General features: G+C 42.3%; 1 protein-coding gene across 1 annotated transcript; it reads right to left on the bottom strand.

Moving 5' to 3' along the window:
• Positions 1-206: 206 nt before the first annotated feature.
• On the bottom strand, positions 207-14216 carry LOC130324899 (cilia- and flagella-associated protein 77-like; the record flags this gene model as incomplete). The annotated part of the gene is made up of 3 exons (XM_056553281.1): positions 207-387; positions 12123-12224; positions 14070-14216. Coding segments are annotated over 3 exons (372 nt in total), but the record flags the coding sequence as incomplete, so codon positions are not given.
• Positions 14217-15118: the final 902 nt, after the last annotated feature.

Raw genomic sequence — 15118 nt, 5'->3', positions numbered from 1 at the left:
CTGTGAACAGGTATGGCGCTGTTTTTCAGTCCTGAACAAATCCTGTACATCAGTGGTCTCCAAACTGTGGACCTCCAGCTGTTGCAAAACTACATTTCACAGCATGCCCGGACAGCCGTTGGCTGTCCGGGCATGCTGGGAATTGTAGTTTTGTAAGACCTGGAGGGCCAGAGTTTCTTTATTAATTGAAATAAATCCACAAGCACTGAAGCGGTGACCTCATGTCTTTATTTTGCCGCGCATGGATGATGGAAGTTATGATCTTCAGCTGATGTTATAGATGCCCTGTCCGTGGAGACCCTGCCGCGCTATACCGTCCGACCGGTGGGCACTGAACGCTCTTTGTCGCGCCTTCTCGCTGGGAAAGGTGTCAAGGTGAGGACCAACCTGAGAGAACAAAAACAATCATCACACGGAGTCATTTTATGTCCTGTCCCTTTAAGAAGTCATTGGGAGATATGGAGGCTGGGAGGATTACACCCCAGGATATAGACTAAGAAGTGGTACTGTGCAGCATCAACAAGAAGTGGTACTGTACAGCATCAACAAGAAGTGGTACTATGCAGCATCAACAAGAAGTGGTACTGTGCAGCATCAACAAGAAGTGGTATTGTGTAATCATAATACATACAGAATAAGAGAAGTAGTACTGTGCAGCATCAACAAGAAGTGGTACTGTGTAGCATCAACAAGAAGTGGTACTGTGTAGCATCAACAAGAAGTGGTACTGTGCAGCATCAACACAAAGTGGTACTGTGTAGCATCAACAAGAAGTGGTACTGTGTAGCATCAACAAGAAGTGGTACTGTGCAGCATCAACACAAAGTGGTACTGTGTAGCATCAACAAGAAGTGGTACTGTGCAGCATCAACAAGAGGTGGTACTGTGTAATCATAATACATACAGAATAAGAGAAGTGGTACTGTGTAATCATAATAAATACAGAATAAGAGAAGTGGTACTGTGTAATCATAATACATACAGAATAAGAGAAGTGGTACTGTGTAATCATAATGTATACAGAATAAGAGAAGTGGTACTGTGTAATCATAATACATACAGAATAAGAGAAGTGGTACTGTGTAATCATAATACATACAGAATAAGAGCAAGTACTGAAGATTACACCCCAGGACACAATGGTACTGAGCAGCATCAACTAGAGGTAATACTGTGCAATCATATCCATACATGAAGAATGAATTCACATACCCCAAGATACAGAACAAGAGAAGTAATACTGTGTAATGTCCATACAGTCAGGAAAATAACAGATACAAGAGAAGTGGTACTGTGTAATCATAATACATACAGAATAAGAGAAGTGGTACTGTGTAATGTCCATACATACAGGATATAAACAGATATTCTGTATGTATTATGATTGCACAGTATCACTTCTTTTCTATCAGTTCTTATTGTGACTGCATGGAAATTGCACAGTATTACTTCTCTTGTTCTGTATCATGGATGTAAATCTAAGTACATCAATGTATTCTTCATGTATGGATATGATTGCACAGTATTACCTCTAGTTGATGCTGCTCAGTACCATTGTATCCTGGGGTGTAATCTTCAGTATTTAGTATGTATTATGATTACACAGTACAACTTCTCTTATTCTGTATCCTGGGATGTAATCTTCAGTATTTAGTATGTATTATGATTACACAGTACCACTTCTCTTATTCTGTATCCTGGGGTGTAATCTTCAGTATTTAGTATGTATTATGATTACACAGTACCACTTCTCTTATTCTGTATCCTGGGGTGTAATCTTCAGTATTTAGTATGTATTATGATTACACAGTACCACTTCTCTTATTCTGTATCCTGGGGTGTAATATTCAGTATTTAGTATGTATTATGATTACACAGTACCACTTCTCTTATTCTGCATCCTGGGGTGTAATTTTTAGTATCTGCTCTTGTTCTGTATGTATTATGATTGCACAGTACCACTTCTAATGTAAGAGCAGGTACTAAGAATTGCACCCAGAATATAGTACAAGACAAGTGATACTGTGCAATGTCATTAAGGCAGGATAAGATACAAGTAAAGTGGTACTGTGTAATCATAATACATCCAGAATAAGAGAAGTGGTACTGTGTAATCATAATACATCCAGAATAAGAAAAGTGGTACTGTGTAATCATAATAAATACAGAATAAGAGCAAGAACTGAAGATTATACCCAAGGATACAGAATAAGAGAAGTGGTACTGTGTAATCATAATACATCCAGAATAAGCGAAGTGGTACTGTGAAATCATAATACATCCAGAATAAGAGAAGTGGTACTGTGTAATCATAATACATCCAGAATAAGCGAAGTGGTACTGTGAAATCATAATGTATACAGAATAAGAGAAGTGGTACTGTGTAATCATAATACATACAGAATAAGAGAAGTGGTACTGTGTAATCATAATGCATACAGAATAAGAGAAGTGGTACTGTGAAATCATAATACATCCAGAATAAGCGAAGTGGTACTGTGAAATCATAATACATCCAGAATAAGAGAAGTGGTACTGTGTAATCATAATACATACAGAATAAGAGAAGTGGTACTGTGTAATCATAATACATACAGAATAAGAGAAGTGGTACTGTGTAATCATAATGCATACAGAATAAGAGAAGTGGTACTGTGTAATCATAATACATACAGAATAAGAGAAGTGGTACTGTGTAATCATAATGCATACAGAATAAGAGAAGTGGTACTGTGTAATCATAATACATACAGAATAAGAGAAGTGGTACTGTGTAATCATAATGCATACAGAATAAGAGAAGTGGTACTGTGTAATCATAATGCATACAGAATAAGAGAAGTGGTACTGTGTAATCATAATACATACAGAATAAGAGAAGTAGTACTGTGTAATCATAATACATACAGAATAAGCGAAGTGGTGCTGTGAAATCATAATACATCCAGAATAAGAGAAGTGGTACTGTGTAATCATAATACATACAGAATAAGAGAAGTGGTACTGTGTAATCATAATACATCCAGAATAAGAGAAGTGGTACTGTGTAATCATAATACATACAGAATAAGAGAAGTGGTACTGTGTAATCATAATACATACAGAATAAGAGAAGTGGTACTGTGTAATCATAATGCATACAGAATAAGAGAAGTGGTGCTGTGAAATCATAATACATCCAGAATAAGAGAAGTGGTACTGTGTAATCATAATACATACAGAATAAGAGAAGTGGTACTGAGGATTACAACCAGAATATAGAATAAGAGAAGCAGTGCTGTACAATGTCCATCTATACAGGATAAGGGAAGATACAAGAGAAGTGTTACTGAGCAATGTCCATACAGGCAGGATAAAAGAGATACAAGAGAAGTTGTACTGTGCAATGACCATACATACAGGATAAGAACAGACACAAGAGAAGTGGTACTGTGCAGTGTAAGGGTACGTTCCCACCTGGCGTATTTTGCTGCGTATTTTCCTATCCATTGACTTCAATGAGAAAGAAAACATGCAGCAAAATACGCCAGGTGGGAACGTACTTTAAATATAATACTGACAACTGCACCAAGAATATTGAACAGGTTGTACTGTGTAATGTCCACTGATCCAGGAGAGGAAGACATACTGAGCAGGAGAAGAATACACAAGTTTACAGGCCGGGCGCACCCACCCACCGCGGACCATCCTGCGCCCGGCGCCCCTTACCCCCCCCCCGTAGTCGCACATTTAGATGCAAATGACTTGGTGAAGCCGTCACTGTGATGCCTGACAGCGAATAATGAGAATTACTAAATGTTTTATGAGGTCAACATCGAGCAGCTGTCAAACACGAAAGAACTTAGCAAAAGGCAGAAAAACTTCCGTCACCTCATTAAAGCCGACAGCCTCGGACCGCGCACACTCGCCATCAATACGCCGCTGTTTTGTGTCAGTAATTTGCAGTGAAGAAGAAGAAGAAGGGAACAAAAAAATATATATAAAAAAAAAAAGTAAAAGAAAAAAAAAAAACTAAAATAAAATAAAGTGCAGAGACGCCGGGGCCTTGGGGGGAGCTGGGGAATAGGATGTGCACTTGGAGCAGTTCTGCTCCTAATTGGAAGCAATGGGCATTATCAGCGGTGGATTCTCCTCGGCTCCCTGACAGCTCGTGCTGCCGGAATGATCGCCCACTTGTCAGTGTAAAAGGACCATTAAAAACAAACAATTTTGATTTAATTGGAGGCGTGCGCTGGGGGCTCGGGTGAGGAGTCTCATCATCCTCCTCTGCTTCCCGCGCCTGGTGCCTTGATGGGTTCAGAAGTATCTGGAGAAAGACGGGAGACGGGGGAATGTGTCAGCGGCTGCGGTGACAAGTCTGCCATCGGCGGGCGCCTATACTGGGCTCCGCTTTATCATTTATTATTATTAGGCGGCTCTCTATATTGTCTTTCCCGCTGCTGCGCCACTTCTTACTGATCACGTCTTATATCTCACGTCAGTCTGAGTATTTATATTCTGAGGTTTCACTATATTCCCTGCTCATCCTGAGCTTCCTTCATAGACAGTAGTGTTACCCAAGCAGGGGTGGCAAAACTACAACTCCCATCATGCCCTGACAGGTTGGGAAACACTGCCCTAATGTGTACGGAAGTCTGTCTGGCATGCTGGGAATTGTAGTTTTGCAACAACTGAAGGTACCCTGGCTGAGAAACACTACCCTAATGTGTATGGAGGTCCACGTGCCTCCAGCTGTTGCAAAACTAAAACTCCCAGCATGCCCGGACAGACCTCCATACGCATTAGGGCAGTGTTTCCCAATCGGTGTGCCTCCAACCATTGGCTGTCCGGGCATGCTATGAACACCTTGAGGAACCCTGGATGGGAAACACTGATATACAGTAGTCTGAATAATCCCACCTCTCTTCCTGCGTAACGTTACCTGTAGGTGGCGCTAGAGAGATGGGTTGCTTTCTTCTAGAGGAGACCTCATTTGCATATATTGTTTTTCCCATGAAGCATTGCTCAAGGCGGATCTCCTCAATGAGAAGCTGCGCTGCAACACCTACCGCTGTGTAAAATCTTCTCCAGTGGTCTCCAATACAGTGGTTTTCAAACTGTGGACCTCCAGCTGTTGCAAAACTACAACTCCCAGCATGCCCGGACAGCGAACGGCTGTCCGAGCATGCTGGGAGTTGTAGTTTTGCGACAGCTGGAGGTCCACAGTTTGAAAACCATTGCTCCAATCTGTTGCAAAGCTACAGCTTCCAACATGTCGTTGACAGTCAGGGCAAGATGGGGATCGTAGCTTTGCAACAGGTTAAAGGGGTACACCGGTGGAAAACTTTTTTTTTTAAAATCAACTGGTGCCAGAAAGTTAAACAGATTTGTAAATTAAAAAGAAATTGGGGTATGTGCAGCTCACAATATAAATTAGTCGAGGCTAAATGGAAAGTATTTACACCAAAAAAATACCAGTATAAAATAATATATAAGGATAAAAAAGGGGGGGTACCAAATGCCTCTAGACTAATACCATAAAATGGTACATGATGATGAAATTACAGAAAAAATAGAGTCGGTCTGTGCTTCACTTTAAATGATGTACAAATTTAATATAAAATATTACAAATGAGACATAAAATAAATAATGCAAATCTAATACATAAATGCCTCCTACCACAGGGCCCTTGTGGGGAGGTATGATATTGAAATACAAAAAATATTAAAAAATCTCTACTGAGGAAAGGGTCATATATAAAGTACCCTGAAACGCGTCTAGAGAAAGAAATATTTACCGCATGACCACCGCAATCCACAAACCGCTATCACTCACCTCCGATACAACTTTGTCATCTGCTGTTTCCACACCTGGCTGCATCCCATCCGCCATTCCACCAGACGGCGAGAGATCCTCCACGAGGCTTTCCTTCGTTTCCGGAGTAAGATCCATCTATCTCCGAGTGTACTTCCATCCCCGGAGCCACTCCGTGACCGGTGACTTCTCCTCGGCCTGTGGCATCCGGGCCCGTCACCGTAAGCGCATACTAGCGCTGGACACAGCCTCCACGACATCTGTCTCCGAGCCTGCATCCATCTCCGGAATCATTCCGTGACCGGTGACTTCTCCTCGGCCTGTGGCATCCGGGCCCGTCACCGTAAGCGCATACTAGCGCTGGACACAGCCTCCACGACATCTGTCTCCGAGCCTGCATCCATCTCCGGAATCATTCCGTGACCGGTGACTTCTCCTTGGCCTGTGGCATCCGGGCCCGTCACCGTAAGCGCATACTAGCGCTGGACACAGCCTCTACAACACCTATCTCAAGGACGTCCAGCCAAAAATCATCTTTAGGAGTTGGTAATTATACCATTTTGCAAACTGTTCTAAACTATATGAGAACGGAGTGTACCTTATAAAAGTATACTATGTCGGTTTGCACAATATTGGAATAGCGGTAGAATACAATGTACATGCCATTTTTTAAATACCTTTTTTAATATAATATTTTTTGTATTTCAATATCATACCTCCCCACAAGGGCCCTGTGGTAGGAGGCATTTATGTATTAGATTTGCATTATTTATTTTATGTCTCATTTGTAATATTTTATATTAAATTTGTACATCATTTAAAGTGAAGCACAGTCCGACTCTATTTTTTCTGTAATTTCATCCTCATGTACCATTTTATGGTATTAGGCTAGAGGCATTTGGTATCCCCCTTTTTTATCCTTATAGATTTGTAAATTACTTCTATTAAAAAATCTTAATCCTTTCAGTGCTTATTAGCTGCTGCTGCAGAGGAAATTCTTTTCTTTTTGGAACACAGAGCTCTCTGCTGACATCACGAGCACAGTGCTCTCTGCTGACATCTCTGTCCATTTTAAGAACTGTCCAGAGTAGGAAAAAATCCCCATAGCAAACCTGTGCTGCTCTGGACAGTTCCTAAAATGGACAGAGATGTCAGCAGAGAGCACTGTGCTCGTGATGTCAGCAGAGAGCTCTGTGTTCCAAAAAGAAAAGAATTTCCTCTGTAGTATTCAGCAGCTAATAAGTACTGGAAGGATTAAAAATTGTTTATAGTAATTTACAAATCTGTTTAACTTTCTGGCACCAGTTGATAAAACAAAAAAAAAAAATTTCCACCAGAGTACCCCTTTAAAGAAAACTGCTCATCTGACAGGCTGCTATCTCTTCTCATCCTTGCATGCGTGCTCAGGTTGGTTTAGCATGCATGAAGTGATCTGATGAGAGAGCTGTCAGCTGCCTTATGGCAGGATATATAAGACTAGTATAACGCCGCCCCTCTTTGAAGGGGTACACCGGTGAAAAACTAATGCCAGAAAGTTATACAGATTTGTATATTACTTTTATTTATAGATCTTAATCCTTCCAGTACTTATCAGCTGCTGTATGTTCCACAGGAAGTTGTGTTGTTCTTTCCAGTCTGACCAAAGTGCTCTCTGCTGACACCTCTGTCCATGTCAGGAACTGTCCAAACTACAAGCAAATCCCCATAGCAAACCTCGCCTGCTCTAGACAGTTCCTGACATGGACAGAGGTGTCAGCAGAGAGCACTGTGGTCAGACTGGAAAGAACTACACAACTTCCTCTGTAGCATACAACAGCTGGTAAGTCCTGGAAGGGTTAAGATTTTTAAATAGAAGTCATTTACAAATCTGTTGTAAACTTTCTGGAGCCAGTTGATTTAAAAAAAAAAAAAAAAAAATAGTTTTTCACCGGAGTACTCCTTTATACATGGCTATGTCTGGTATTGCACCTGCGCTGATTTCACTCCGCTATAACACTCTATCTTTAATATGGTTCGGGAACCAGGAGGCTCAGGATGAACAGATCCAGAGATAATGCTCCAAAGGCAGTTTAAAATGAATGCAATAGGATTCTCATTAGTAACGTTACTTCTATGGCTTTAGAGTTGTGTGATCCATGTGGTCATTACCCGAAGGGGGCGCCGTGGAGGCTTATGGCATATATTTGGAGCCCAGACCTATGTAAATGCAGTTGTATAAGAAACAAATACATTTTCTAGTCTGGTGGTCTTTAAACTGTGAACCTCCTGATTTTGCAAAACTACAACTCCCAGCATGCCCGGACAGCCGTTGGCTGTCCGGGCATGCTGGGAGTTGGAGTTTTGCAACATCTGGAGGTCTGAAATTTGGAGACCACTGCCCTAGTCTGATGGGGCGGAGTATCATGTAGGCACATAGTGCGCCATGCTATTTCCCCCTACTAACCCACATTGCAAAACATAGGCTAGTGCCCGGTTGGCATGGGTTACAGCCCGCAGAGTAACGTGCCCGCGCTATTCTCACGACTGCCGCGGTGTTTGCTCGTGTCTGAATATATTTAAGAATTTTCACAATAGGATTGCAGATTCTTGCAGGGATCTATAGGACGCAGATGGACAGGACCGTGTCTTCTGCAGACTCCGCTGCGTCTTCATACGCTCCGTCAGAGGCAGCGCCATCCTCTCCGCCACCTACAGGGAAACTTATCTCCAGTAGAAAAAAAATACTTTCAAATCAACTGGTCCCAGAAAGTTAGACATATTTGTAAATTACTTCTATTTAAAAATCTTAATCCTTCCAGTGCTTATCAGCTGCTATATGCTCCACAGGAAGTTGTGTAGTTCTTTCCAGTCTGACCACAGTGCTCTCTGCTGACACCTCTGTCCGTGTCAGGAACTGTCCAGAGTAGAAGCAAATCCCCCATAGCAAACCTCTCCTGCTCTGGACAGTTCCTGACACTGTGGTCAGACTGGAAAGAACTAAACAACTTCCTGTGGAGCATACAGCAGCTGATAAGTACTGGAAGGATTAGGATTTTTAAATGGAAGTAATTTACAAATATGTTTAACTTTCTGGCACCAGTTGATTTGAAAACAAGTGATCCCCATTCACCAACAGCAAGCAGAGGTGAAAAACCTCATACTATCCAAATTTGTCTCACAGCTGATGTTTTGTTACAATTGTATCCAGTCTTCTGTGGACTCCAAACTGATACATGTTTTAATTGTTCTGATACATTGTAACAAACTTATCAATTAGGAGTCCACAAAAGAATGTCAAGACTGGATACAATTGTAACAAACTCTCAGCTGTGAGACGAATTTGGATAGTATGAGGATTTCCACCTCTGCTTGCTGTTGGTGAATGGGGATCACCCTATACTATCCAAATACTACTCACAGCTCAAATACAACCAGTTTAGTGAGATAAATGAGTCAGTGAGTCCTAACATGTTTGTTACAATGTATCAGTGCAGGCAAAATGTATTAGTTTGGAGTCCACAGAATACTGCAAAGACTAGATGCAATTGTAACAAACTCTCAGCTTTAACCCCTTAAGGACGCAGGACGTAAATGTACGTCCTGGTGAGGTGGTACTTAACGCACCAGGACGTACATTTACGTCCTAAGCATAACCGCGGGCATCGGAGCGATGCCCGTGTCATGCGCGGCTGATCCCGGCTGCTGATCGCAGCCAGGGACCCGCCTGCAATGGCCGACGCCCGCGATCTCGCGGGCGTCCGCCATTAACCCCTCAGGTGCCGGGATCAATACAGATCCCCGCATCTGCGGCAGTTCGCGATTTAAATGAACGATCGGATCACCCGCAGCGCTGCTGCGGGGATCCGATCATTCATAACGCCGCACGGAGGTCCCCTCTCCTTCCTCCGTGCGGCTCCCGGCGTCTCCTGCTCTGGTCTGTGATCGAGCAGACCAGAGCAGGAGATGACCGATAATACTGATCTGTTCTATGTCCTATACATAGAACAGATCAGTATTAGCAATCATGGTATTGCTATGAATAGTCCCCTATGGGGACTATTCAAGTGTAAAAAAAAAAGTAAAAAAATGTAAAAGTAAAAAAAAAAGTGAAAAATCCCCTCCCCCAATAAAAAAGTAAAACGTCCGTTTTTTCCTATTTTACCCCCAAAAAGCGTAAAAACCATTTTTTATAGACATATTTGGTATCGCCGCGTGCGTAAATGTCCGAACTATTAAAATAAAATGTTAATGATCCCGTACGGTGAACGGCGTGAACGAAAAAAAATTAAAAAAGTCCAAAATTCCTACTTTTTTAATACATTTTATTTAAAAAAAAATTATAAAAAATGTATTAAAAGTTTTTTATATGCAAATGTGGTATCAAAAAAAAGTACAGATCATGGCGCAAAAAATTAGCCCCCATACCGCCACTTATACGGAAAAATAAAAAAGTTAGAGGTCATCAAAATAAAGGGATTATAAACGTACTAATTTGGTTAAAAAGTTTGTGATTTTTTTTAAGCGCAACAATAATATAAAAGTATATAATAATGGGTATCATTTTAATCGTATTGACCCTCAGAATAAAGAACACACGTCATTTTTACCATAAATTGTACGGCGTGAAAACAAAACCTTCCAAAATTAGCAAAATTGCGTTTTTCGTTTTAATTTCCCCACAAAAATAGTGTTTTTTTGGTTGCGCCATACATTTTATGATATAATGAGTGATGTCATTACAAAGGACAACTGGTCGCGCAAAAAACAAGCCCTCATACTAGTCTGTGGATGAAAATATAAAAGAGTTATGATTTTTAGAAGGCGAGGAGGAAAAAATGAAAACGTAAAAATTAAATTGTCTGAGTCCTTAAGGGGTTAAAGGGGTACTCCGGTGGAAAACAATTTTTTTTTTCAGATGAATTGGTTCCAGAAAGTTATACAGATTTGTAAGTTACTTCTATTATAAAATCTTAATCCTTCCAGTACTTATCAGCTGCTGTATGCTGCTCAGGAAGTTATGTATTTTTTTCCAGTCTGAGCACAGTGCTCTCTGCTGTCACCTCTGTCCATGTCAGGAACTGTCCAGAGTAGGAGAAAATCCCCATAGCAAACCTATCCTGCTCTGGACAGTTCCTGACATGGACAGAGGTGTCAGCAGAGAGCACTGTGGACAGACTGGAAAGAACTAAACAACTTCCTGTGGAGCACACAGCTGCTGATAAGTACTGGAAGGATTAAGATTTTTCAATAGAAGTCATTTACAAATCTGTTTAACTTTCTGGAGCCAGTTGATATGAAAAAAAAAAAAAAAAAGGTTTTCACTGGAGTACCCCTTTAAGACGTACTAGGTCTGTAGAGGTATTTAGCCTATGCTTACTATAAGGAAACTAGGATAATCTTGCAGTAAAAACCCTGATTGAAGATGGTTTCCATTCACTGACAGCATGTGGAGATCTTGTATAAGGTGAGATATTGAAAACAGATAAAGTTGCAGCAGTTTTCCCGATACAATGTGTTATGGTCTGGAGCTCGGCGTCCTCTCCTGGCAGTGATGCCCGCTCCTGCCCGCCTGGCGCTGACACTCCTCATAGTGATGTATAGATGTATAGGTACAGGGTGAGGATCACCGCCGCTGACATCTGCCCCCCCTCCGACGCCCTCAATCTGTTCGGCGCTGTCCGCCTCTGTTCTGAGCAGAAGACGCAGCGGTGGCGACATCTCAGGGGCTTATAACTGATCACTGACATATGTTAATGCAACGGATCAAGGTGGAAGAAGGTTCCCGGCAGCGGAGGCCTCCTTTATCATGACAGGCCGGGGCTGTCAGTGTCAGCCATGTCAGGAAGCAGCAGGAAAACCTTCACTTCCCCTCGCGGGATCCATGACTGCTCGGGTTTATGGGCAGCTGTGAGGAAGGTGTAATGTCTGTCAGATTGATCCGGGCGGATACAGCAAGGAGATTTTACTGACGGACGATGATCCTTACTGACGACAGAGACTAAGGGGTTAAAGGCGGGTCTGGGGGTCGTAAAAAGAAGAAAATACACAGAATATGGTTCTCTCATGTATCACATCTGTTGCCTCAAATGAAGGTGAATAAGAGTTTACATTCACAGGCTACATAGGTCTCACAGCTGCTGAGTTTGTTACAATGTGTTGGTGCAGGTTTTCACCCTTTAGATAAGTGTCCAACCAGAGTGCCCCCAGCTGTTGCAAAACTACAACTTCCAGCATGCCCTGACACCTGGAGGCACAATGGTTGGGAAACACTACTGTAGATTTTAAAATAAATTTTGCTATTCAATGACAGCAAGCAGAGATCATGAAAATACAGAAGTAATGAACAAACCTTTTCAAACTGGGGCAGCTTCCAGAGAGGAGCCGGGTCTGCGGGCGGCTGGTATCTCCTCAGCTGTGTGGTCCTTGTGTCCTGAACCTTCCGTAACTGGATCTGGGGAAGATATAAAGAGGATATAGATATAAAATATACAGAGGATATATAAAAGGTATATACTTCAGAGCTGTACTCACTATTCTGCTGGTGAGATCACTGTGTACATACATTACATTACTTATCCTGTACTGATCCTGAGGTATATCCTGTATTATACTTCAGAGCTGTACTCACTATTCTGCTGGTGAGATCACTGTGTACATACATTACATTACTTATCCTGTACTGATCCTGAGTTATATCTTGTATTATACTCCAGAGCTGTACTCACTATTCTGCTGGTGAGGTCACTGTGTACATACATTACATTACTTATCCTGTACTGATCCTGAGTTATATCCTGTATTATACTCCAGGGCTGTACTCACTATTCTGCTGGTGAGGTCACTGTGTACATACATTACATTACTTATCCTGTACTGATCCTGAGTTATATCCTGTATTATACTCCAGAGCAGTAAAAAGTAACCCCACCAGCAGAATAGTGAATACAGCTCTGGAGTATAAAACAGGATATAACTTAGGATCAGTACAGGATAAGTAATGTAATGTATGTACACAGTGACCTCACCAGCAGAATAGTGAGTACAGCTCTGTGGTATAATACAGTACATTCTGTTTCCCCTTTGTCCAGGTTGGTCAGTGTCAGGTGATGGTGTTGCCGCCATCTTTCAGGAGGGGTCCTATTATACTATAGTACAGGGTCTCCCCCCTCCCCCACTCCATACACAACAAGCTTCTTGTCATATTAAAGAATGATCCTCCGTCCTCCTCCGGCTGTAACTAATCTCCTGACACGTCCGCCGTAAACTTGCTGCTAATTAAACAAGCCGCGCCGTCCTGCACTTAAACCATAAAACATCATATGCAGATGCCGTAAACTCCCACAGAAATCGCTTATTACCCCATTAATGGCGCTCTTATTCCTGCCATTACCATATAAACCAGTCATTGGCCGCTCTTAAGGGCTATTTAAATATTACCAGACGCCTCGGACTGGCATAAAACGTCTTTATCCCTCCTAACCGCTCACACGTTAATCCCGGTTAAGGCTTATTATGCCACTTTAGGTGTAAAAAAATAAATAAAAAAATGCCCCAAACGCTGTTATTTTGTAATAGGACTTAAAGTGAAGGAGGGGGTGCTTAAAGGGGATGTTCAGCATCACATACTTGATACCTTGGCTTTGGACGGACCCCGTTAGGGATCGCTGACAGCGTTCTGCAGTGGTCTCCAACCTGTGGAACTACAACTCCCAACATGCCCTGGCAGATCCACACTCATTAGAGCAGTCAGGGCATGATGGGAGTTGTAGTTTCACAACAGCTGGAGACCACAGATTGAAAACCACTGGGCTACTCAAATGTATTATCCTTAAAAACAGTGTTCAACGCACCTGAATATAGAAGGGACCCTTTAATTGAATTTTAAAAATGTGAAAACCGCATCTCGATATCTTACGTCTAGGCCAAGATATGATCATTTGAGTATGTAGGCCTAGGGCCTGAGGCTGCACCACTGAGTAGTTTTGCTGGCAGTGCAGACTAAACCAAACCACCACATATATACGTGCACATCTGCCCCTGTCAAATATGGGTAGATATAGATATTAATGCTGGTGGTGACTGGACAAAAAATAGAAACATGTAATCATTAGAAGTCATTGTCTTAGTAGTGCAGCCTCAGGCTTCGGGCCTGGACCATAAAGCTGTAATATCTCCACACAGGAGTAAGATATTTGTAAAAGGTTTTCAGATTTATAATGTTACCTAAAGGACCTTGCTGTAGGCACACACCCTGGTGCTGGTTCTCATACCGCAGGTACTCCAAGTTGCCACCTACCTTCTCTTTGGACATCATGCGCAGGGCCTCCGTTGCTTGTCGCTGCTGCTCAAGCCAAAGCTGCTGGTACTTGTTCTCTATGAGGTCATATATGGGGGTGGAGGGCCTGAAACAGACAAAGGTTTTCCTCTTTAGTCGGACACGATATCATGCAGTCATCAGATCCCCCAAACAATATGATCATCGGATCCCCCAAACCCTATGATCATCGGTTCCCCCAAACTCTATGATCATCAGATTCCCCCAAACCTTATGATCATCAAATCCCTGAAACCCTATGATCATCGGATCCCCCAAATCCTATAATCATCAGATCCCCCAAACCCTATGATCATCGGATCCCCCAAACCCTATTATCATCGGATCCCCCAAACCCTATGATCATCAGATCCCCCAAACCCTATGATCATCAGATCCCCCAAACCCTATGATCATCGGATCCCCCAAACCCTATGATTATCAGATCCCCCAAACCCTATGATCATCGGATCCCCCAAACCCTATGATCATAAGATCCCCCAAACCCTATGATCATCAGATCCCCCAAACCCTATGATCATCAGATCCCCCAAACCCTATGATCATCAGATCCCCCAAACCCTATGATCATCAGATCCCCCAAACCCTATGATCATCAGATCCCCCAAACCCTATGATCATCGGATCCCCCAAACCCTATGATCATCGGATCCCCCAAACCCTATGATCATCGGATCCCCCAAACCCTATGATCATAAGATCCCCCAAACCCTATGATCATCAGATCCCCCAAACCCTATGATCATCAGATCCCCCAAACCCTATGATCATCAGATCCCCCAAACCCTATGATCATCGGATCCTACAAACCCTATGATCATTGAATCCCCCAAACCCTATGATCATCAGATCCTCCAAACCCTATGATCATCGCATCCCCCAAACCCTATGATCATCAGATACCCCAAACCCTATGATCATCGGATCCCTCAAACCCTATGATTACCAGATCCCCCCATATCTTATGATCCTTTAATCACTACCACTTTTATCTTCTACTTAGAACACCA

The sequence above is a fragment of the Hyla sarda genome, unplaced genomic scaffold, assembly GCF_029499605.1.
Source record: "Hyla sarda isolate aHylSar1 unplaced genomic scaffold, aHylSar1.hap1 scaffold_2679, whole genome shotgun sequence".
Lineage (NCBI taxonomy): Eukaryota > Metazoa > Chordata > Amphibia > Anura > Hylidae > Hyla > Hyla sarda.
Note: the sequence above shows the minus strand (reverse complement) of the source record. Positions and strands in the feature narration are given on the sequence as shown.